Here is a 24,898-nt window from a genome sequence, read left to right as displayed (position 1 = left end):
ATTGAATGAATGAATATTTATTTATTTCACTTGTACCTATTTATTCCATTCATTTTCTTTTGTGAATATGTTTCGTTTTGGCGTCTAGTCTCCCCCTTCCAGCCCGTCGGGTAGGGACCGTCTCTAGATGTTGCCAACTTGGATTTCCCAAGCGCTTAGTACAGTGCTCTGCACACAGTAAGCGCTCAATAAATACGACTGAGTGAATGACAAGTTGGCAACCTCCAGAGACAACAACGGACTCACAGTCTAGAAGGGGGAACAGTCAAGAGGGGGGGGGAAGCGCTTAACAGATGCCGTCGTCATTATTATCGTCATTATTATTATCGTCATTATTATTAGCATTATTAGTGTTATTATTTGCTAATCGCCACCCCCGCAGCGGCCCTCCCGGGCGAAGATCCTCTGTGCTGCGTGTGTCGCTCAGAGTTGGTGGCCCCGGGGAACGGACTGGTCAGCTGCGAGAAATGTCGCCACGGTGAGGGCCCCGACCCCTGACCCTTGACCCCTGACCCCTGACCCCTGACCCCCCCCCCCCCCCCCCCCCCATCCCAGTTGGGGAAACCGGGCCTGGTGGCTAATAATAATAATAATAATAATAATAATAATGGTATTTGTTAAGCGCTTACTATGTGCCAAGCACTGTCCTGAGCGCCGCAGCGGGGGATCCAAAGCGATCGGAAGGGCCCCGGGTTCTAATCCCGCTCACCCGCCCTGCGACCCCGGGCCGGTCTTCTCCCCTCTCCGGGCCTCAGTTTCCCCCTCTCCGTCAAACGGGGGTGGACGCTGGGAACCCCCCCCGGGTTCCCATTGTCTCTATACGTTGCCAATTTGTACTTCCCAAGCGCTTAGTACAGTGCTCTGCACATAGTAAGCGCTCAGTAAATACGACTGATGATGACAGGGGCCGGCTCTGACCCGACCGGCTTGCCTCGACCCCAGCGCTTAGCACAGCGCCCGGCACGTGGCAGGCGCTCAGCACGGCGCCTGGCACGCAGTAGGCGCTTAATCAATCAATCGATCAATCAGTCGTATTTATTGAGCGCTTACTATGTGCAGAGCACTGTACTAAGCGCTTGGGAAGTACAAATTGGCATCAATCGTATTTATTGAGCGCTTACCGTGTGCAGGGCACTGTAGTAAGCGCTGGGGAACTTAACAAGTACCCCTGTGGCACATAGGAGGCGCTTACGGGGCCCAGTGGGAAGAGCCCGGGCTTTGGGGTCCGAGGTCACGGGTTCGAATGCCGCCCCTGCCACTTGGCAGCCGGGTGACTTGGGGCGAGTCCCTTCTCTGTGCCTCAGTTCCCTCGTCTGTAAAATGGGGGTGGAAACCGTGAGCCCCAAGTGGGGCAACCCGATCGCCTTGTAGCCCCCCGACCCCCCCGGCGCTTAGAACAGTGCTTTGCACATAGTAAGCGCTTAACAAATACCACTATTATTATTATTATTATTATTGTTATTATTATTATTATTATTATTATTATTATGGGGATGAAGACTGTGAGCCCCGCCCCGTGGGACAGCCTGATCACCTTGTAACCTCCCCGGGCGCTTAGAACAGTGCTTGGCACCTAGTAAGCGCTTAATACCATCATTAGTATTATTATTATTATTATTATTAACAAATACCCCTATTATTAATATCCTTAGTCTTATTCCTATTGGTTCCATCACTCTGCCGTGTGACCTCGGGCCGGACAATTCCCTCCTCCGGGCCTCAGTTTCCCCCTCCGTCACGTGCGGGTCAGGGAGGGGCCCACCTGATAACCCTGGTGCTTAGGACAGTGCCTAACACATACTCAGCGCTTGACCAACCCCAAGTAAGCGCTTAACAAATCCCACCGTTATTATTATTATAATTGTTATTATTATTATTATCGTTATCGTCTCTATGGGAGTCAGAGGTTGCGGGTTCTAATCCCGGCTCCGCCCCGCGTCTGCCGGGTGACCTCGGGCGAGCCGCTCCGCTTCCTCCGTGCCTCAGTTTCCTCATCTGTCCAATGGGGGTGAAGCCCGTGAGCCCCACAGGAGGACCGCCCGGTGACCTGGTCTCTCCCCCAGTGCTTGGAACAGTGCTCGCTGAACAAATACCATCATCGTCATTATTATTATTTATTATTATCATTATTATTATTACTATTATTCCTTTTGAGCCAAATACCATCATCATCATCATTATTATTGTCATTATTATTATTATTACTGTTATTCTTTTTGAGCCAAATACCATCATCATCATTATTATTATTGTCATTATTATTATTACTGTTATTCTTTTTGAGCCAAATACCGTCATCATAATTATTATGCTGTATTATTGTCATAATTATTATTACTGTTATTCCTTTTGAGCCAAATACCATCATCATCATTATTATTTATTATTATTATTACTGTTATTCCTTTTGAGCCAAATACCATCATCATCATTATTATTATTTAGTATTGCCATCATTATTATTACTGTTATTCCTTTTGAGCCAAATACCATCATCATCATTATTATTTATTACTATCATTACTATTACTATTATTCCTTTTGAGCCAAATACCATCATCATCGTCATTATTATTATTACTATTATCCTTATTATTACTACTATTATTCCTTTTGAGCCAAATACCATCATCATCATCATCATTATTATCATTTATTACCTCTGACCCCCGACCTCAGTGTATCCCCAGGATTGCCAGGTTCCCCAGGCCGTAGTCATTATTATTATTATTACTATTATCCTTATTATTATTACTGTTATTCCTTTTGAGCCAAATACCGTCATCATCATCATTATTATGACTATTATCATTATCATTACTATTATTCCTTTTGAGCCAAATAGCACCGTCATCATCATCATTATCATTTATTACCTCTGACCCCCGACCTCAGTGCATCCCCAGGATTGCCAGGTTCCCCAGGCCGCGGTCGTTATCATTATTATCATCATCATTATTGTTACTATTATCATTATTATTATTACTATTATTCCTTTTGAGCCAAATACCACCGCCATCACCATTATTATCATTTTATTACCTCTGACCCCCGACCTCAGTGCATCCCCAGGATTGCCAGGTTCCCCAGGCCGCGGTCGTTATTATCATCATCATCATCATCGTTATTATTACTATTATCCTTATTATGATTACTATTATTCCTTTTGAGCCAAATACCACCGCCATCATCATTATTATCATTTATTACCTCTGACCCCCGACCTCAGTGCATCCCCAGGATTGCCAGGTTCCCCAGGCTGCGGTCGTTATCATTATTATCATCATCATTATTGTTACTACTATTATCCTTATTACTATTATCCCTTTTGAGCCAAATACCACCACCATCATCATTATTATCATTTTATTACTTCTGACCCCCGACCTCAGTGTATCCCCAGGATTGCCAGGTTCCCCAGGCCGTGGTCATTATTATTATTATCATCATTATTATCATTACTATTATCATTATTATTATTACTATTATTCCTTTTGAGCCAAATACCACCGTCATCACGATTATTATCATTTATTACCTCTGACCCCCGACCTCGGTGTATCCCCAGGCTTGCCAGGTTCCCCAGGCCGCGGTCGTTATCATTATCGTCATCATTATTATTATTACTATTATCCTTATTATTATTGCTATTACTCCTTTTGAGCCAAATACCGTCATCATCATCATCATTATTATTTATTACCTCCGACCCCCGACCTCAGTGTACCACCAGGACTGCCACGTCCCCCGGGCCGCGGGACCCCCGGAAGGCGCCGCCTCCGCCCCCTGGATCTGCCGCCAGTGCGTCTTCGCCATCGCCACCAAGGTATCCCCCCCCCCCCCCGCAGCGCTCAGCACAGCGCTTAGCACAGCGCTCAGCACAGAGTGAGCGCCGAACGAGCCCGGTCTTCGTCGTGCCCGTCCGTCCCGGGAAGCCGGCGCGGCCCAGCGGGCAGAGCCCGGGGGCCGGGACGTCCCTCCTCCGTGCCTCGGTTTCCTCCTCCGTCAAACGGGGGCGGAGAGCGGGAGCCGGAGCGTCGAACCCCTACCCGTCTTTATTATTATTATTATTAATTAAGAGAAGCGGCGCGGCTCAGTGTCTAGAGTCCGGGGTCACGGGTTCGAATCCCGGCTCCGCCACTTGTCGGCCGTGTGACCTTGGGCCAGTCACTTCCCTTCTCTGGGCCTCAGTTCCCTCGTCCGTCAAACGGGGAGGAAGGCCCCCGTGGGACGACCCGGTCACCCTGTGTCCCCGCCGGGCGCTTAGAACAGCGCTTGGCCCGTAGTAAGCGCTTAACGAACGCCATCGTTAGCGTTATTAATGATGATTATTACTGTTCCCCGCGCCGGGCAGCGAGGCGGGGCGCTCAAAAAGGGCCCGTACGCCCTGGCCATGCTGGGCATGAAGCTCTACCTGCCCTACGGCCTCAAGGGCCTGGACTGGGACGCCGCCCACCATGCTAACCGCCAACAGACCTACTGCTACTGCGGGGGGCCCGGAGAGTGAGTCTATTCATTCATTCATTCCTTCGGTCCTATGTACTGAGCGCTTCCTGTGTGCGGAGCACTGGACTGAGCGCTTCCCAACCCCTGACCCCCCTTGGGGGGCGGGGGGTGGGGTGTTTGGCCCGGGGAGGGAGGGCACCGCCGGGGCCGGGGGTGGCGGCCGCGTCGGGGAGGGGGGCTGGGGGGCTGGCCCAGGGGGGAAACTGAGGCAGCCGGCCCCCGCCCCCAGGTGGAATCTGAAGATGCTGCAGTGTCACTGTTGCCTGCAGTGGTTTCACGAGGCCTGCACCCAGTGTCTCAGCAAGCCCCTGCTCTACGGGGACAGGTGACCGGGGGGTGGGCCCCGGGGGGCCGGGCGGTGGGCCCCGGGGGGGGCCGGGGAGAGGCAGAGACTGGGGAGACAGGCGGGTGGCCGGAGACCCCGGGGAGACGAGGGAGAGATACTGGGGAGAGACACGGGAGAGACCCAAGGGGAGACAGGGGAGATGCCGGGGAGACATGGGAGAGACCCATTGGAGATAATGGAGAGACAGGGGGGAGAGACCCAAGGGGAGATGGGGGAGAGACCCGGGGGAGACAAGTGAGAGATACTGGGGAGAGACAGGGGAGAGACCCAGGGGGAGACAAGGGAGAGACGGGAGAGACAGGGGAGAGACCCAAGGGGAGACAGGGAGATACTGGGGGGAGACAGGGGAGATGCTGGGGAGAGACAGGGGAGATGCCGGGGAGACAAACAGGGGAGAGACCCAGGGGGAGACAATTGAGAGACTGGGGAGAGACCCAAGGGGAGATACCTGGGGAGACGGGGGGAGACCCAAGGGGAGACAGGGGAGAGACGGGGGAGACACCTGGGGAGACAGACGGGGAGAGACCCAAGGGGGAGATGACAATTGGGAGAGATCCAGGGGGAGACGGGAGATACCTGAGGAGACAGGGGAGAGACCCAAGGGGAGACAGGGGAGATGCCGGGGAGACAGACAGGGGAGAGACCCAAGGGGAGACAATCCTGGGGAGACGGGAGAGACCCAAGGGGAGACGGGAGAGACCCAAGGGGAGACAATTGAGAGACTGGAGAGAGATGGGAGATACCTGGGGAGACAGACAGGGGAGAGACTGGGGAGAGACGGGGGAGATACCTGGGGAGACAGGGGAGAGACCCAGGGGGAGACAATTGAGAGACTGGGGAGAGACAGGGGAGATACCTGGGGAGACAGGGGAGAGACCCAAGGGGAGACAGGGGAGAGACCCGGGGGAGACCAGTGAGAGATACTGGGGAGAGACCCGGGGGAGACAAGTGAGACACGGGAGAGACAGGGAGAGACTCAAGAGGAGACAGGGGAGATACCGGGGAGACAGACAGGTGAGAGACCCAGGGGGAGACAAGTGAGATACCCGGGGAGACAGACAGGTGAGAGACCCAAAGGGAGATGGGAGAGAGACCCAGGGGGAGACAGGGGAGATGCCGGGGAGACAGACGGGCGAGAGACCCAAGGGGAGATGGGGGAGACACCCAGGGGGAGACAAGTGAGAGACTGGGGAGACCGGGGAGATGCTGGGGAGACAGACGGGTGAGAGACCCAGGGGGAGACAAGTGAGAGACTGGGGAGAGACAGGGGAGAGGCCCAAGGGGAGACGGGGGAGATGCTGGGGATTCAGACAGGTGAGAGATGTGAGGAGATGGGTGAGAGACCCTGGGGGAGACAGGTGAGAGACCTAGGGGGAGATGGGGGAGAGACTGGGGAGGGAGACGGGCGAGAGACCCGAGGGAGACGAGTGAGAGACCCTGGGGGGAGACGGGGGAAGAGGCCCAGGGAGAGACGGGGAGACGCCGGGGAGACAGACGGGGGAGAGACCCAGGGGGAGACATGTGAGAGACCATGGGGGGGGGAGACAAGTGAGATACCCGGGGAGACGGGGAAGAGATCCCGGGGAGACAGATGGGCGAGAGACCCAAGGGGAGATGAGGGAGAGACACTGGGGGAGACAAGTGAGAGGCCGGGGAGACAGGCGACGGGTAAGAGACCCAGGGGGAGATGGGGGAGAGACCCTGGGGGGAGACAAGTGAGAGACTGGGGACACGGGTGAGAGACCCTGGGGGAGGCGGGTGAGAGACCCTGGGGGGAGACAAGTGAGAGACGGGGGAGAGAGACCCAAGGAGAGACAGGTGAGATCCTGGGGACACAGATGGGCGAGAGACCCTGGGGGGAGATGGGGGAGAGACCCTGGGGGGGAGACAAGGGAGAGACACGGGGGACAAGTGAGATACCCGGGGAGACGGGAAAGAGATCCCAGGGAGACAGATGAGCGAGAGACCCAAGGGGAGATGGGGGAGAGACCCAGGGGGAGACAAGTGAGAGACTGGGGAGACAGACGGGCGAGAGACCCTGGGGGGAGATGGGGGAGAGACCCTGGGGGGAGACAAGGGAGAGACTGGGGAGACAGGTGAGATCCCAGGGAGGGAGATGGGGGAGAGACCCTGGGGGGAGACAAGTGAGAGACGGGGGAGAGAGACCCAAGGAGAGACAAGTGAGATCCTGGGGAGACAGACGGGCGAGAGACCCTGGGGGAGATGGGGGAGAGACCCTGGGGGGAGACAAGGGAGAGATGCGGGGGACAAGTGAGATACCCGGGGAGACGGGAAAGCGATCCCAGGGAGACAGGTGAGCGAGAGACCCAAGGGGAGATGGGGGAGAGACCCAGGGGGAGACAAGTGAGAGACTGGGGGGAGACCCAAGGGGAGACAGATGACGGGCGAGAGACCCAGGAGGAGGCGGGTGAGAGACCCTGGGGGGAGACAAGTGAGAGACGGGGGAGACGGGCGAGAGACCCGGGAGGAGGCGGGTGAGAGACCCTGGGGGGAGACAAGTGAGAGACGGGGGAGACGGGCGAGAGACCCGGGGAGACGGGAAAGAGATCCCGGGAAGACAGATGGGCGAGAGACCCAAGGAGAGATGGGGGAGAGACCCGGGGGAGACAAGTGAGAGACTGGGGAGACAGACGGGTGAGAGACCCTGGGGGGAGATGGGGGAGAGACCCTGGGGGAGACAAGTGAGAGACTGGGGAGATGGGTGAGATCCCAGGGAGACAGATGGGCGAGAGACCCTGGGGGGAGACAAGTGAGAGACGGGGGAGAGAGACCCAAGGAGAGACAAGTGAGATCCTGGGGAGACAGATGGGCGAGAGACCCTGGGGGAGATGGGGGAGAGACCCTGGGGGGAGACAAGGGAGAGATGCGGGGGACAAGTGAGATACCCGGGGAGACGGGAAAGAGATCCCAGGGAGACAGGTGAGCGAGAGACCCAAGGGGAGATGGGGGAGAGACCCAGGGGGAGACAAGTGAGAGACCCTGGGGAGACAGACGGGCGAGAGACCCTGGGGGGAGATGGGGGAGAGACCCTGGGGGGAGACAAGTGAGAGACTGGGGAGACGGGTGAGATCCCAGGGAGGGAGATGGGGGAGAGACCCTGGGGGAGGCGGGTGAGAGACCCTGGGGGGAGACAAGTGAGAGATGGGGGGGAGAGACCCAAGGAGAGACAGGTGAGATCCTGGGGAGACAGACGGGCGAGAGACCCTGGGGGAGATGGGGGAGAGACCCTGGGGGGGGAGACAAGGGAGAGACTGGGGAGACAGATGGGCGAGAGACCCTGGGGGGAGACAAGGGAGAGACGGGGGAGACAGAAGGGCGAGAGACCCTGGGGGGAGACAAGTGAGAGACGGGGGAGACAGAAGGGCGAGAGACCCTGGGGGGAGACAAGTGAGAGACGGGGGAGACAGACAGGCGAGAGACCCTGGGGGGAGATGGGGGAGAGACCCTGGGGGGAGACAAGTGAGAGACGGGGGAGACAGACGGGCGAGAGACCCTGGGGGGAGACAGGTGAGAGACGGGGGAGACAGACGGGCGAGAGACCCAGGGGGAGATGGGGGAGACAAGGGAGAGGCAGGGGAGATCCTGGGGGAGATGGGGGAGAGACCCTGGGGGGAGACAATTGAGAGACGGGGGAGACAGACGGGCAAGAGACCCTGGGGGGAGACAAGTGAGAGACGGGGGAGACAGGCAGGCGAGAGACCTGAGGAGAGAGGGGAGAAACCCCGGGGGAGATGGGGGAGCTACTGGGGAGACGCCCTCTGACCCCTGCCCCCGGCCCTCCCTCCCTCCCGTCCGCAGGTTCTACGAGTTCGAGTGCTGCGTTTGCCGGCGAGGCCCGGAGAGCGTGCGGAGACTGCAGCTGCGCTGGTGCGGGGGGCCGGGGGCCGGGGACCCCCCGCCTTGGCCCGCCTCCACCCCGGCGCCCAGTACAGTGCCCGGCCGGCCGGCCGGCCCGCTCCCAGCCATGATAGCGACAAGAACGGTGGCATTTGTTAAGCGCTTACTACGTGCCGAGCCCTGTCCTAAGCGCCGGGGAGGATACAAGGTGATGGGGTGGTCCCACGGGGGGCTCACGGCCTTCATCCCCATTTTACGGAGGAGGGAACTGAGGCCCAGAGAAGGGAAGTGACTTGCCCAGATAATGATAATGATGGCGTTTGTTAAGCGCTTACTACGTGCCGAGCACTGTCCTAAGCGCCGGGGAGGTTACAAGGTCATCGGGTTGTCCCACGGGGGGCTCACGGTCTTCATCCCCATTTTACGGAGGAGGGAACTGAGGCCCAGAGAAGGGAAGTGACGTGCCCAAACAATAATAATAATGATGGCATTTGTTAAGCGCTTACTACGTGCCAAGCCCTGTTCTAAGCGCTGGGGAGGTCACAAGATGATGGGGTGATGAGTCCCACGGGTGACAACCCCATCACCTTGTCTCTCCCTCAGCGCTTAGTACAGTGCTCGGCACGTAGTAAGCGCTTAACAAATGCCATCATTATTTTTCTCTGGGCCTCAGTTCCCTCATCTATAAAATGGGGATGAAGACCGGGAGCCCCACGGGGGACAACCCCATCACCTTGTCTCTCCCCCAGCGCTTAGTACAGTGCTCGGCACATAGTAAGCGCTTAACAAATGCCATCGTTCATTTATTATTATTATTATTATTATTATTATTATTATTCTCTGGGCCTCAGTTCCCTCATCTATAAAATGGGGATGAAGACCGTGAGCCCCCCGGGGGACAACCCCATCACCTTGTCTCTCCCCCAGCGCTTAGTACAGTGCTCGGCACATATTAAGCGCTTAACAAATGCCATCGTTAATTTATTATTATTACTATTATTATTCGCTCAGTACAGCGCTCGGCACATATTAAGCACTTAACAAATGCCATCGTTTATTTATTATTGTTATTATTATTATTATTATTATTCTCTGGGCCTCAGTTCCCTCATCTATAAAATGGGGATGAAGACCGTGAGCCCCCCGGGGGACAACCCCATCACCTTGTCTCTCCCCCAGCGCTTAGTACAGTGCTCGGCACATATTAAGCGCTTAACAAATGCCATCGTTAATTTATTATTATTACTATTATTATTCGCTCAGTACAGCGCTCGGCACATATTAAGCGCTTAACAAATGCCATCGTTTATTTATTATTATTATTATTATTATTATTATTATTATTATTATTATTATTATTATTATTATTATTATTATTCTCTGGGCCTCAGTTCCCTCATCTATAAAATGGGGATGAAGACCGTGAGCCCCCCGGGGGACAACCCCATCACCTTGTCTCTCCCCCAGCGCTTAGTACAGTGCTCGACACATATTAAGCGCTTAACAAATGCCATCGTTAATTTATTATTATTACTATTATTATTCGCTCAGTACAGCGCTCGGCACATATTAAGCGCTTAACAAATGCCATCGTTTATTTATTTATTATTATTATTATTATTATTATTATTATTATTCTCTGGGCCTCAGTTCCCTCATCTATAAAATGGGGATGAAGACCGGGAGCCCCCCGGGGGACAATCCCATCACCTTGTCTCTCCCCCAGCACTTAGTACAGTGCTCGGCACATAGTAAGCGCTTAACAAATGCCATCGTTCATTTATTATTATTATTATTATTATTATTCTCTGGGCCTCAGTTCCCTCATCTATAAAATGGGGATGAAGACTGTGAGCCCCCCGGGGGACAACCCCATCACCTTGTCTCTCCCCCAGCGCTTAGTACAGTGCTCGGCACATATTAAGCGCTTAACAAATGCCATCGTTAATTTATTATTATTACTATTATTATTCGCTCAGTACAGCGCTCGGCACATATTAAGCGCTTAACAAATGCCATCGTTTATTTATTATTATTATTATTATTATTATTATTATTATTATTCTCTGGGCCTCAGTTCCCTCATCTATAAAATGGGGATGAAGACCGGGAGCCCCACGGGGGGACAACCCCATCACCTTGTCTCTCCCCCAGCGCTTAGTACAGCGCTCGGCACATATTAAGCACTTAACAAATGCCATCGTTTATTTATTATTGTTATTATTATTATTATTATTATTCTCTGGGCCTCAGTTCCCTCATCTATAAAATGGGGATGAAGACCGGGAGCCCCCCGGGGGGACAACCCCATCACCTTGTCTCTCCCCCAGCGCTTAGTACAGTGCTCGGCACATATTAAGCGCTTAACAAATGCCATCGTTAATTTATTATTATTACTATTATTATTCGCTCAGTACAGCGCTCGGCACATATTAAGCGCTTAACAAATGCCATCGTTTATTTATTATTATTATTATTATTATTATTATTATTATTATTATTCTCTGGGCCTCAGTTCCCTCATCTATAAAACGGGGATGAAGACCGGGAGCCCCACAGGGGGACAACCCCATCACCTTGTCTCTCCCCCAGCGCTTAGCACAGTGCTCGGCACATTTTAAGCACTTAACAAATGCCATCGTTTATTGTTATTATTATTATTATTATTCTCTGGGCCTCAGTTCCCTCATCTATAAAACGGGGATGAAGACCGGGAGCCCCACGGGGGACAACCCCATCACCTTGTCTCTCCCCCAGCGCTTAGTACAGTGCTCGGCACATATTAAGCGCTTAACAAATGCCATCGTTTATTTATTATTATTATTATTATTATTCTCTGGGCCTCAGTTCCCTCATCTATAAAATGAGGATGAAGACTGTGAGCCCCAACGGGGGACAACCCCATCGCCTTGTCTCTCCCCCGGCGCTCGGCACGTAGTAAGCGCTTAACAAATGCCATCATCGCTATTATTATTAATTATTAATCGTTGTTATCGCTAATGACTCTGCTCCCAGAGGGGGTGGGCCGCCCCCCGGCCCCCCCGGGGTGGGGTTTTGGGGGTGACCGTCCCCTCCCCCCCAGGGTGGACGTGGCCCACCTGGTGCTTTACCACCTCAGCGTCTGCTGCAAGAAGAAATACTTCGACTTTGACCGCGAAATCCTGCCCTTCACCACCGAGAACTGGGACAGCCTGCTCCTCGGAGAGGTCGGAGGTCACGGCGGGGGTCGGGGGTCGGGGGGCCGCGGGACCCGGGAGGTCAGAGGGCGGAGGGTCACGAGGCCGGGGGAGTGGGGAGGGCAGGGGTCGGAGGGTCATGGGACCCCGGGGGGGCGGGAGGAGGGTCCCGGGGCCGCGGAGGTCAAAGGGCGGAGGGTCTTGAGGCCGGGGGAGTGGGGAGGTCAGGGGTCAGGGGGTCGTGGGACCGGTGAAGTCAAGGGGCGGAGGGTCACGAGGCCGTGGGAGTGGGGAGGTCAGGGGTCAGAGGGTCATGGGATCGGTGAAGTCAAGGGGCGGAGGGTCAGGAGGCTGTGGGAGTGGGGAGGTCAGGGGTCAGAGGGTCGTGGAGCCATGGGGTCAGAAGGCGGAGGATCATGGGGCCCGGGAGGTCGAAGGGCGGAGGGTCTGGAGGCCAGGGGGGTGGAGAGGTCAGGGGTCAGAGGGTCATGGAACCAGGGGGTCAGAAGGCGGAGGATCATGGGACCGGGGGGTCAGAAGGCAGAGGATCGTGGGGCCTGGGAGGTCAAAGGGCAGAGGGTCTGGAGGCCGGGGGTGGAGAGGTCAGGGGTCAGAGGGTCGTGGAACCAGGGGGTCAGAAGGTGGAGGATCATGGGGCCCGGGAGGTCAGAGGGCGGAGGGTCACGAGGCCGGGGGAGTGGGGAGGGCAGGGGTCGGAGGGTCATGGGACCCGGGGGGGCGGGAGGAGGGTCCCGGGGCCGGGGAGGTCAAAGGGCGGAGGGTCTTGAGGCCGGGGGAGTGGGGAGGTCAGGGGTCAGAGGGTCGTGGGACCGGTGAAGTCAAGGGGCGGAGGGTCACGAGGCCGTGGGAGTGGGGAGGTCAAGGGTCAGAGGGTCATGGGATCGGTGAAGTCAAGGGGCGGAGGGTCAGGGGGCTGTGGGAGTGGGGAGGTCAGGGGTCAGAGGGTCATGGGATCGGTGAAGTCAAGGGGCGGAGGGTCAGGAGGCTGTGGGAGTGGGGAGGTCAGGGGTCAGAGGGTCGTGGGACCATGGGGTCAGAAGGCGGAGGATCATGGGGCCCGGGAGGTCGAAGGGCAGAGGGTCTGGAGGCCAGGGGGGTGGAGAGGTCAGGGGTCAGAGGGTCATGGAACCAGGGGGTCAGAAGGCGGAGGATTATGGGACCGGGGGGTCAGAAGGCAGAGGATCGTGGGGCCTGGGAGGTCAAAGGGCAGAGGGTCTGGAGGCCAGGGGTGGAGAGGTCAGGGGTCAGAGGGTCGTGGAACCAGGGGGTCAGAAGGTGGAGGATCATGGGGCCCGGGAGGTCAAAGGGCGGAGGGTCATGAGGCTGTGGGAGTGGGGAGGTCAGGGGTCAGAGGGTTGTGGAACCAGGGGGTCAGAAGGCGGAGGATCACGGGGCCCGGGAGGTCAAAGGGCGGAGGGTCATGAGGCTGTGGGAGTGGGGAGGTCAGGGGTCAGAGGGTCGTGGGACCAGGGGGTCAGAAGGCGGAGGATCATGGGGCCTGGGAGGTCAAAGGGCGGAGGGTCTGGAGGCCAGGGGTGGAGAGGTCAGGGGTCAGAGGGTCGTGGAACCAGGGGGTCAGAAGGCGGAGGATCATGGGAACGGGGGGTCAGAAGGCAGAGGATCGTGGGGCCTGGGAGGTCAAAGGGCAGAGGGTCTGGAGGCCGGGGGTGGAGAGGTCAGGGGTCAGAGGGTCATGGAACCAGGGGGTCAGAAGGTGGAGGATCATGGGGCCCGGGAGGTCAAAGGGCAGAGGGTCATGAGGCTGTGGGAGTGGGGAGGTCAGGGGTCAGAGGGTTGTGGAACCAGGGGGTCAGAAGGCGGAGGATCACGGGGCCCGGGAGGTCAGAGGGCGGAGGGTCATGAGGCTGTGGGAGTGGGGAGGTCAGGGGTCAGAGGGTCGTGGAACCAGGGGGTCAGAAGGCGGAGGATCACGGGGCCCGGGAGGTCAAAGGGCGGAGGGTCTGGAGGTCAGGGGGGTGGAGGGGTCAGGGGTCAGAGGGTCGTGGGACCAGGGGGTCAGAAGGCGGAGGATCATGGGGCCCGGGAGGTCAAAGGGCAGAGGGTCTGGAGGTCAGGGGGGTGGAGGGGTCAGGGGTCAGAGGGTCGTGGGACCAGGGGGTCAGAAGGCGGAGGATCATGGGGCCCGGGAGGTCAAAGGGCAGAGGGTCTGGAGGTCAGGGGGTGGAGAGGTCAGGGGTCAGAAGGCGGAGGATCATGTGGCCTGGGAGGTCAGAGGGCGGAGGGTCTGGAGGCCAGGGGGGTGGAGGGGTCAGGGGTCAGAGGGTCGTGGAACCAGGGGATCAGAAGGCGGAGGATCATGGGGCCTGGGAGGTCAAAGGGCGGAGGGTCTTGAGGCTGTGGGAGTGGGGAGGTCAGGGGTCAGAGGGTCATGGGACCGGTTAAGTCAAGGGGCAGAGGGTCACGAGCCTGTGGGAATGGGGAGATCAGGGGTCAGAGGGTCATGGGACCCACGGGGTCGGGAGGAGGCTCGTGGGGCCGTGGAGGTCAAAGGGTGGAGGGTCTGGAGGCCAGGGGAGCGGGGGGGTCAGAGGCTCATGGGGCCGTGGGGGTCAAAGGGCGGAGGGTCTGGAGGCCAGGGGGGTGGAGAGGTCAGGGGTCAGAGGGTCATGGAACCAGGGGGTCAGAAGGCGGGAGAATCATGGGACCCGGGAGGTCAAAGCGTGGAGGGTCTGGAGGTTGGGGGGTGGAGAGGTCGGGGGTCAGAGGGTCATGGGACCCGTGAAATCAAGGGGCGGAGGGTCAGGAGGCTGTGGGAGTGGGGAGGTCAGGGGTCAGAGGGTCGTGGGACCATGGGGTCAGAAGGCGGAGGATCATGGGGCCCGGGAGGTCGAAGGGCAGAGGGTCTGGAGGCCAGGGGGTGGAGAGGTCAGGGGTCAGAGGGTCATGGAACCAGGGGGTCAGAAGGCGGAGGATCATGGGACCGGGGGGTCAGAAGGCAGAGGATCGTGGGGCCCGGGAGGTCGAAGGGCAGAGGGTCTGGAGGCCGGGGGTGGAGAGGTCAGGGGTCAGAGGGTCATGGAACCAGGGGGTCAGAAGGTGGAGGATCATGGGGCCTGGGAGGTCAAAGGGCGGAGGGTCTGGAGGTCAGGGGGGTGGAGGGGTCAGGGGTCAGAGGGTTGTGGGACCAGGGGGTCAGAAGGCGGAGGATCATGGGGCCCGGGAGGTCAAAGGGCGGAGGGTCTTGAGGCTGTGGGAGTGGGGAGGTCAGGGGTCAGAGGGTCATGGGACCGGTTAAGTCAAGGGGCAGAGGGTCACGAGCCCGTGGGAGTGGGGAGATCAGGGGTCAGAGGGTCATGGGACCCGCGGGGTCGGGAGGAGGCTCATGGGGCCGTGGAGGTCAAAGGGCGGAGGGTCTGGAGGCCAGGGGAGCGGGGGGGTCAGAGGGTCATGGGGCCGGAGAGGTCAAGGGTCAGAGGCTCACGAGGCCGCGGGAGTGGGGAGGCCAGGGGGCGGAGGGTCACGGGGCCCGTGGGGTCAGGGGGAGGCTCGCGGGGCCGCGGAGGGTCAGAGGGCCCACGGGCCGGCCCCGGGGGTCAGGGGTCAGGGGTCAGGGGCCGGACGGGAGACGCGGCCCTCGGCCCCCGCTCCCCCACAGCTGTCGGACACGCCCAAGGGCGAGCGCTCCCTCCAGCTCCTCTCGGCCCTCAACAGCCACAAGGACCGGTGAGCCGGGGGGTCGGGGGTCGGGGGTCAGGGGTCGGCTCCAGGGCGGCCCCCCGGTCACTCTGCCGTCGCCCCCCGACCCCAGGTTCATCTCCGGGAAGGAGATCAAGAAGCGGAAATGCCTCTTCGGGCTCCACGCCCGCGCGCCCCCGCCCGTGGAGGGCGGCCCGGCCCGGCCCCCGCCGCCCGACGGGGCGTCCAGCAGGTCACTGGCACGGAGGGGGGCAGGGGGGGGGACGGGGATGGGGGGGACGCCCCCGGGTCCCGCCCCCCTGGGATGCCGGGGGTGCCGGGGGGGTAAGGAGGCCTCTTACAGCTTCCCTTCAGGGCAGGGCCCGGGGGCGGGGGTCTCCAGCCCCCCGGGGAAGGGGCGGCGCAAGAGGCCGAGGCCGGATCGCCGGGATCGCCGGGAAGGCCGGGATCGGCGGGGACGGCCGCGCCCAGCTCTGCAGGTGGGGCGGGGGGTCCCGGGATGGGGGGGCGGGGGGGCCGCCCGAGGCCGGGCCGAGCCCCCCGGTTGCCCCCCGTGCCCGCAGGCCGCGGCGGACCCCGTCGCCCCCGGCCCTGACCAGGCCCGGCGGGCCAGTGGTGGCACCTACAACTTCCGGCCCACCGACACCCGCTGTCTGCCCAGGTGAGGACCCCCGCCCCGCCCCCTGCGTCGCTTCCCTTCCCCGGGCCTCGGTTTCCCCCCCTGTCAAATGGGGGTGAAGGCCGGGGGACCGCCCCATCGCCCGGGATGCCCCCCGAACCGCTCGGCACCGAGTAAGCGCTTCCCCAACGCCATCATTGTCGTCACTGTGTCTGCCCCAGCGCTCAGAACGGGGCTCGGCAATCAATCAGTCAATCAATCGATCGTATTTATTGAGCGCTTACTATGTGCAGAGCACTGTACAGGGCACCTAGTAGGCGCTTAACACATAGCACTACTATTACTGTATCTGCCCCAGCGCTCAGGACGGGGCTCGGCACCTAGTAGGCGCTTAACACATAGCATTACTATTACTGTATCCGCCCCAGCGCTTACAGCAGGGCTCGGCACCTAGTAGGCGCTTCCCAAATGCCATTATCTATCATCATTGTATCTGCCCCAGCGCTTAGAACAGGGCTCGGCACCTATTAGGCGCTTAACACATAGCATTACTATTACTGTATCTGCCCCAGTGCTTAGAACAGGGCTTGGCACCTAGTAGGCGCTTAACACATAGCATTACTATTACTGTCTCTGCCCCAGCGCTTAGAACGGGGCTCGGCACCTAGTAGGCGCTTAACACATAGCACTACTATTATTGTCTCTCCTCCAGTGCTAAGAACAGGGCTCGGCACCTAGTAGGCGCTTAACACATAGCATTACTATTCCTGTATCTGCCCCAGCGCTTACAGCAGGGCTCGGCACCTAGTAAGCGCTTCCCAAATGCCATCATCATCACTGTATCTCCCTCAGCGCTCAGAACAGGGCTCGGCACCTAGTAGGCGCTTAACACATAGCATTACTATTATTGTCTCTCCTCCAGTGCTAAGAACAGGGCTCGGCACCTAGTAGGCGCTTAACACATAGCATTACTATTCCTGTATCCGCCCCAGCGCTTACAGCAGGGCTCGGCACCTAGTAGGCGCTTCCCAAATGCCATCATTATCACTGTATCTCCCTCAGCGCTCAGAACAGGGCTCGGCACCTAGTAGGCGCTTAACACATAGCATTACTATTAATGTCTCTCCTCCAGCGCTCAGAACAGGGCTCGGCACCTAGTAGGCGCTTAACACATAGCATTACTGTTACTGTCTCTGCCCCAGCGCTTAGAACAGGGCTCAGCACCTAGTAAGCGCTTCCCAAATGCCATTATAATCATTGTATCTGCCCCAGCACTCAGAACAAGGCTCAGCACCTAGTAGGCGCTTAACACATAGCATTACTATTACTGTGTCTGCCCCAGCGCTTAGAACAGGGCTCGGCACCTAGTAGGCGCTTAACACATAGCATTACTGTTACTGTCTCTGCCCCAGCGCTTAGAACAGGGCTCGGCACCTAGTAAGCACTTCCTAAATGCCGTTATCAGCACTGTCGCTGCCCCAGCGCTCAGAACAGGGCTCGGCACCTATTAGGCGCTTAACACATAGCATTACTATTAATGTCTCTCCTCCAGCGCTTAGAACAAGGCTCGGCACCTATTAGGCGCTTAGCACATAGCATTACTATTAATGTCTCTCCTCCAGCGCTTAGAACGGGGCTCGGCACCTATTAGGCGCTTAACACATAGCATTACTGTTATTGTCTCTCCTCCAGTGCTTAGAACAGGGTTCGGCACCTAGTAGGCGCTTAACACATAGCATTACTATTAATGTCTCTCCTCCAGCGCTTAGAACGGGGCTCGGCACCTATTAGGCGCTTAACACATAGCATTACTGTTATTGTCTCTCCTCCAGTGCTTAGAACAGGGCTCGGCACCTAGTAGGCGCTTAACACATAGCATTACTATTACTGTCTCTGCCCCAGCGCTTAGAACAGGGCTCGGCACCTAGTAGGCGCTTAACACATAGCACTACTATTATTGTATCTGCCCCAGCGCTCAGAACGGGGCTCGGCACCTAGTAGGCGCTTAACACATAGCATTACTATTCCTGTATCTGCCCCAGCGCTCAGAACAGGGCTCGGCACCTAGTAGGCGCTTAACACATAGCATTACTATTCCTGTATCTGCCCCAGCGCTCAGAACAGGGCTCGGCACCTAGTAGGCGCTTAACACATAGCACTACTATTACTGTATCTGCCCCAGCGCTCAGGACAGGGCTCGGCACCTAGTAGGCGCTTAACACATAGCATTACTATTACTGTATCCGCCCCAGCGCTTACAGCAGGGCTCGGCACCTAGTAAGCGCTTCCCAAATGCCATTATCTATCATCATTGTATCTGCCCCAGCGCTTAGAAGAGGGCTCGGCACCTAGTAGGCGCTTAACACATAGCACTACTATTCCTGTATCTGCCCCAGCACTTACAGCAGGGCTCGGCACCTAGTAGGCGCTTCCCAAATGCCATTATCTATCATCATTGTATCTGCCCCAGCGCTTAGAACAGGGCTCGGCACCTAGTAGGCGCTTAACACATAGCATTACTATTCCTGTATCTGCCCCAGCGCTTACAGCAGGGCTCGGCACCTAGTAGGCGCTTCCCAAATGCCATTATCTATCATCATTGTATCTGCCCCAGCGCTTAGAACAGGGCTCGGCACCTAGTAGGCGCTCAACACATAGCACTACTATTCCTGTATCCGCCCCAGCGCTTACAGCAGGGCTCGGCACCTAGTAGGCGCTTCCCAAATGCCATTATCTATCATCACTGTATCTGCCCCAGCGCTTAGAACAGGGCTCGGCACCTAGTAGGCGCTTAACACATAGCATTACTATTACTGTATCCGCCCCAGCGCTTACAGCAGGGCTCGGCACCTAGTAGGCGCTTCCCAAATGCCATTATCTATCATCATTGTATCTGCCCCAGCGCTTAGAAGAGGGCTCGGCACCTAGTAGGCGCTTAACACATAGCACTACTATTCCTGTATCCGCCCCAGCGCTTACAGCAGGGCTCGGCACCTAGTAGGCGCTTCCCAAATGCCATTATCTATCATCATTGTATCTGCCCCAGCGCTCAGGACAGGGCTCGGCACCTAGTAGGCGCTTAACACATAGCATTACTATTCCTGTATCTGCCCCAGCGCTTACAGCAGGGCTCGGCACCTAGTAGGCGCTTCCCAAATGCCATTATCTATCATCATTGTATCTGCCCCAGCGCTTAGAACAGGGCTCGGCACCTAGTAGGCGCTTAACACATAGCATTACTATTACTGTATCTGCCCCAGTGCTCAGAACAGGGCTCGGCACCTAGTAGGCGCTTAACACATAGCACTACTACTACTGTATCTGCCCCAGCGCTCAGAACAGGGCTCGGCACCTAGTAGGCGCTTAACACATAGCATTACTATTATTGTCTCTCCCCCAGCGCTTAGAACAGGGCTCGGCACCTAGTAGGCGCTTAACACATAGCATTACTATTAATGTCTCTCCTCCAGCGCTTAGAACAAGGCTCGGCACCTAGTAGGCGCTTAACACATAGCATTACTGTTATTGTCTCTCCTCCAGCGCTTAGAACAGGGTTCGGCACCTAGTAGGCGCTTAACACATAGCATTACTACTACTGTCTCTGCCCCAGCGCTTAGAACAGGGCTCGGCACCTAGTAGGCGCTTAACACATAGCACTACTATTATTGTATCTGCCCCAGCGCTCAGAACGGGGCTCGGCACCTAGTAGGCGCTTAACACATAGCATTACTATTCCTGTATCTGCCCCAGCGCTCAGAACAGGGCTCGGCACCTAGTAGGCGCTTAACACATAGCACTACTATTACTGTATCTGCCCCAGCGCTCAGGACAGGGCTCGGCACCTAGTAGGCGCTTAACACATAGCATTACTATTCCTGTATCCGCCCCAGCGCTTACAGCAGGGCTCGGCACCTAGTAGGCGCTTCCCAAATGCCATTATCTATCATCATTGTATCTGCCCCAGCGCTCAGGACAGGGCTCGGCACCTAGTAGGCGCTTAACACATAGCATTACTATTACTGTATCTGCCCCAGTGCTTAGAACAGGGCTTGGCACCTAGTAGGCGCTTAACACATAGCATTACTATTACTGTCTCTGCCCCAGCGCTTGGAACAGGGCTCGGCACCTAGTAAGCGCTTCCCAAGTGCCATCATTATTATTATCACTGCATCTCCCCCTAGGAAGCGCTTAACACATAGCATTACTATTCCTGTATCTGCCCCAGCGCTTAGAACAGGGCTCGGCACCTAGTAGGCGCTTAACACATAGCATTACTATTAATGTCTCTCCTCCAGCGCTCAGAACAGGGCTCGGCACCTAGTAGGCGCTTAACACATAGCATTACTGTTACTGTCTCTGCCCCAGCGCTTAGAACAAGGCTCGGCACCTATTAGGCGCTTAGCACATAGCATTACTATTAATGTCTCTCCTCCAGCGCTTAGAACAAGGCTCGGCACCTATTAGGCGCTTAGCACATAGCATTACTATTAATGTCTCTCCTCCAGCGCTTAGAACGGGGCTCGGCACCTAGTAGGCGCTTAACTCATAGCATTACTACTACTGTCTCTACCCCAGCGCTTAGAACAGGGCTCGGCACCTAGTAGGCGCTTAACACATAGCATTACTGTTACTGTCTCTGCCCCAGCGCTTAGAACAGGGCTCGGCACCTGGTAGGCGCTTAACACATAGCATTACTATTACTGTCTCTGCCCCAGCGCTTAGAACAGGGCTCGGCACCTAGTAGGCGCTTAACACATAGCATTACGATTATTGTATCCGCCCCAGCGCTCAGAGTGGTGCTTAGCACACAGTAAGCGCTTAACAGACACCCTGATTATTATTGCATCCGCCCCAACGCTTAGTACAGTGCTTAGCACACAGTAAGCGCTTAACAGACACGCTGATGATTACTGTATCCGCCCCAGCGCTTAGTACAGTGCTCAGCACACAGTAAGCGCTTAACACCCTGATTATTATTGCATCCGCCCCAGCGCTTAGTACAGTGCTCAGCACACAGTATGCGCTTAACAGACACCCTGATTATTACTGCATCCGCCCCAGCGCTTAGTACAGTGCTCAGCACACAGTAAGCGCTTAACAGACACCCTGATTATTACTGCATCCGCCCCAGCGCTTAGTACAGTGCTTAGCACACAGTAAGAGCTTAACAAACACCCTGATTATTACTGTATCCGCCCCAGCGCTTAGTACAGTGCTCAGCACACAGTAAGCGCTTAAGAAACACCCTGATTATTATTGCATCCGCCCCAGCGCTTAGTACAGTGCTCAGCACACAGTAAGCGCTTGACACCCTGATTATTACTGCATCCGCCCCAGCGCTTAGTACAGTGCTCAGCACACAGTAAGCGCTTCTCAGACGCCCTGATGATTACTGTGCCCGCCCCAGCGCTCAGTACAGTGTTGGGCACGGAGTAAGCGCCTCCCAAACACCCTGATGAGGATCGTATCACCCGCCCCAGCGCTCAGTACAGTGTTTGGCGCCTAGTGAGCGCCTCCCAAATACGATGATTAGGAGTGTTATTGTTGGGGCGGTGCTCCCCGTGACCCCCCGTGACCCCTGACCCCCCGGTGACCCCGCGATGACCCCCCGGTGACCCCCGTCTCCCAGCAGCCCCATCCGGATGTTCGCCTCCTTCCACCCCTCGGCCAGCCACACGGGGGCGCCCGGCCCCGCGACGCCCCCCGACAGGTGAGTGGGGGGGGGGGCCTCCACCGGGGCGCTCAGCACAGTGCTTGGCGCCTAGTGAGCGCTCCGCAAAGACCATCATCATTATGATTATGATCCGGGCCTCAGTTTCCCCCTCTGTCCAATGGGGATGAAGACCCTGAGCCCCACGGTGGGACAATCCGATGGCCTCGGATGTCCCCCAGCGCTTAGTACAGTGCTGGGCACGTAGTGAGCGCTCCGCAAAGACCATTGTCATCATGATGATTATAACCCGGGCCTCAGTTTCCCCCTCTGTCCAATGGGGATGAAGACCGTGACGGGGGGACCACCCGATGACCTCGATGTCCCCCAGCGCTTAGCACAGTGCTGGGCACGTAGTGAGCGCTCCGCAAAGACCATCGTCATCATGATGATTATAATCCGGGCCTCAGTTTCCCCCTCCGTCCAATGGGGATGAAGACTGTGAGCCCCACGGGGGACCACCCAATGACTTCGGATGTCCCCCAGCGCTTAGTACAGTGCCTGGCACGTAGTGAGCGCTCCACAAAGACCATCGTCACCATGATGATTATAATCCGGGCCTCAGTTTCCTCCTCCGTCCAGTGGGGATGAAGACTGTGACAGGGGGACAACCCGATGGCCTCGGATGTCCCCCAGCGCTTAGCACAGTGCTGGGCACGTAGTGAGCGCTCCACAAAGACCATCGTCATCATTATGATTATAATCCGGGCCTCAGTTTCCCCCTCCGTCCAATGGGGATGAAGACCGTGACGGGGGGACAACCCGATGGCCTCGGATGTCCCCCAGCGCTTAGTACAGTGCTTGGCACGTAGTGAGCGCCCCACAAAGACCATCATCATTATGATTATGATCCGGGCCTCAGTTTCCCCCTCTGTCCAATGGGGATGAAGACCGTGACGGGGGGACAACCCGATGACCTCGGATCTCCCCCGGCACTTAGTACAGTGCTTGGCACGTAGTGAGTGCTCCACAAAGACCATCATCATCATCATGATTATAATCCGGGCCTCAGTTTCCCCCTCTGTCCAGTGGGGATGAAGACCGTGACGGGGGGACAACCCGATGACCTCGGATGTCCCCCGGCGCTTAGCACAGTGCTGGGCGCCTAGTGAGCGCTCCACAAAGACCATCATCATCATGATGATTATAACCCGGGCCTCAGTTTCCCCCTCTGTCCAGTGGGGATGAAGACTGTGACGGGGGGACCACCCGATGGCCTCGGATGTCCCCCGGCGCTTAGCACAGTGCTGGGCGCCTAGTGAGCGCTCCACAAAGACCATCATCATCATGATGATTATAATCCGGGCCTCAGTTTCCCCCTCTGTCCAGTGGGGATGAAGACTGTGACGGGGGGACCACCCGATGGCCTCGGATCTCCCCCGGCGCTTAGTACAGTGCTTGGCACATAGTAAGCGCCCCACAAAGACCATCATCATCATGATTATAATCCGGGCCTCAGTCTCCCCCTCTGTCCAATGGGGATGAAGACCGTGACGGGGGGACCACCCGATGGCCTCGGATCTCCCCCGGCGCTTAGTACAGTGCTTGGCACCTAGTGAGCGCTCTGCAAAGACCATCATCATTATTATTATGATCAAGGGGCGCTTCACAGATACCATCATTATTATTATGATCAAGGGGGGGGGGGATTATGATGATGATTAGGATCAAGTGGGGGGGGGGGGCCTGTGTCGACTTCCGGGGATGGAGGATGGTCTCCGTTAGGCGCTTACTACGTGCCAGGCACTGTGCTGAGCGCTCCCCGTGCTCCAGGCGGTGGCGGGGGGGGGACCAAGTGAGCGCTTCACAAATACCGTCATTATGATGATGATGATGATGATGATCAAGGGGGGGAAGGGCCCCATGTCCACTTCCGGGGAAGGATGGTCTCTGATAGGCGCTTACTACGTGCCAGGCACTGTGCTAAGCGCTCCCCGTGCTCCCGGCGGTGGCGGGGAACCAAGTGAGCGCTTCACAAATACCATCATCATTATGATGATGATGATTATGGTGATGATGATGATCAAGTGGGGGGGGGAGAAGGATGGTCTCTGATAGGCACTTACTATGTGCCAGGCACTGTGCTAAGCGCTCCCTGTGTTCCTGGTGGGAGGGGGGACCGAGTGAGTGCTTCACAAATACCATCATCATTATGATGATGATGATCAAGCGGGGGGGAGGGTGGTCTCTGATAGGCGCTTACTAGGTGCCAGGCACTGTGCTAAGCGCTCCCCGTGCTCCCGGCGGTGGCGGGGGGGGGGGGGGGGGAACCAAGTGAGCGCTTCACAAATATTAGGCGCTTACTATGTGCCAGGCACTGTGCTACGCGCTCCCCGTGCTCCCGGCGGTGGCGGGGGGGACCAAGTGAGCGCTTCACAAATACCATCATCATTATGATGATGATGATCGAGGGGGGAAGGGGCCCGTGTCCACTTTGGGGGGAGAAGGATGGTCTCTGATAGGCGCTTACTACGTGCCAGGCACTGTGCTAAGCGCTCCCCGTTCTCCCGGCGGTGCGGGGGGGGACCAAGTGAGTGCTTCACAAATACCATCATCACTATGATGATGATGATGATCAAGGGGGGGAAGGATGGTCTCTGATAGGCGCTTACTAGGTGCCAGGCACTGTGCTAAGCGCCCCCCCACCCTGCTGGCGCCCCCTACAGGTGCCCCCCGGAACTGAGGACGCCCCGCTTCGCCTCCCCGGGCGGCCCCCGCCCCGCCCCCGCCAACGCCGCCCCTTTGCCGTCGTCCTCCTCCTCCTCCTCCTCGTCCTCGTCGTCCTCCTCCTCGTCCTCGTCGTCGTCGTCATCGTCCCCGCTGTGCCGGGGGGCTGGGGGAGGCGCCCCCCGGGGCGGGGCGGCCGGGGCCTACCTGTCCCGGGGGGAGCCGGTGCGAATCCTGGCCCGGAGGGTGAGGCCGGACGGCTCCGTCCAGTACCTGGTCGAGTGGGGGGGGGGGAGGCATCTTCTGAGGGCCGGGGGCCGCCTCAACCCCCGCCCCGT

At 57.3% G+C, this 24,898-nt stretch overlaps 1 protein-coding gene across 1 annotated transcript in view; it reads left to right on the top strand.

The window, feature by feature from the left end:
- PHF1 (PHD finger protein 1) overlaps positions 1-24,867 on the top strand; it is a 53,715-nt gene extending 28,848 nt beyond the window's left edge. Inside the window, exons 4-16 of the mRNA XM_038742184.1 lie at positions 383-478; positions 3,723-3,826; positions 4,355-4,503; positions 4,736-4,831; positions 8,672-8,740; positions 11,793-11,916; positions 15,524-15,591; positions 15,677-15,796; positions 15,908-16,043; positions 16,128-16,225; positions 21,813-21,893; positions 24,560-24,640; positions 24,831-24,867. Coding sequence (XP_038598112.1) covers positions 383-478; positions 3,723-3,826; positions 4,355-4,503; positions 4,736-4,831; positions 8,672-8,740; positions 11,793-11,916; positions 15,524-15,591; positions 15,677-15,796; positions 15,908-16,043; positions 16,128-16,225; positions 21,813-21,893; positions 24,560-24,640; positions 24,831-24,867 — 1,259 coding nt within the window. The remainder of the gene's footprint in view (positions 1-382; positions 479-3,722; positions 3,827-4,354; positions 4,504-4,735; positions 4,832-8,671; positions 8,741-11,792; positions 11,917-15,523; positions 15,592-15,676; positions 15,797-15,907; positions 16,044-16,127; positions 16,226-21,812; positions 21,894-24,559; positions 24,641-24,830) is intronic.
- The last annotated feature ends 31 nt before the right edge of the window (positions 24,868-24,898 follow it).

Source organism: Tachyglossus aculeatus, unplaced genomic scaffold (assembly GCF_015852505.1).
Source record: "Tachyglossus aculeatus isolate mTacAcu1 unplaced genomic scaffold, mTacAcu1.pri scaffold_101_arrow_ctg1, whole genome shotgun sequence".
In the NCBI taxonomy this organism is placed as follows: domain Eukaryota; kingdom Metazoa; phylum Chordata; class Mammalia; order Monotremata; family Tachyglossidae; genus Tachyglossus; species Tachyglossus aculeatus.
The sequence above is the reverse complement of the archived record's forward strand: the minus strand, read 5'-3'. Positions and strand labels throughout refer to the sequence as shown.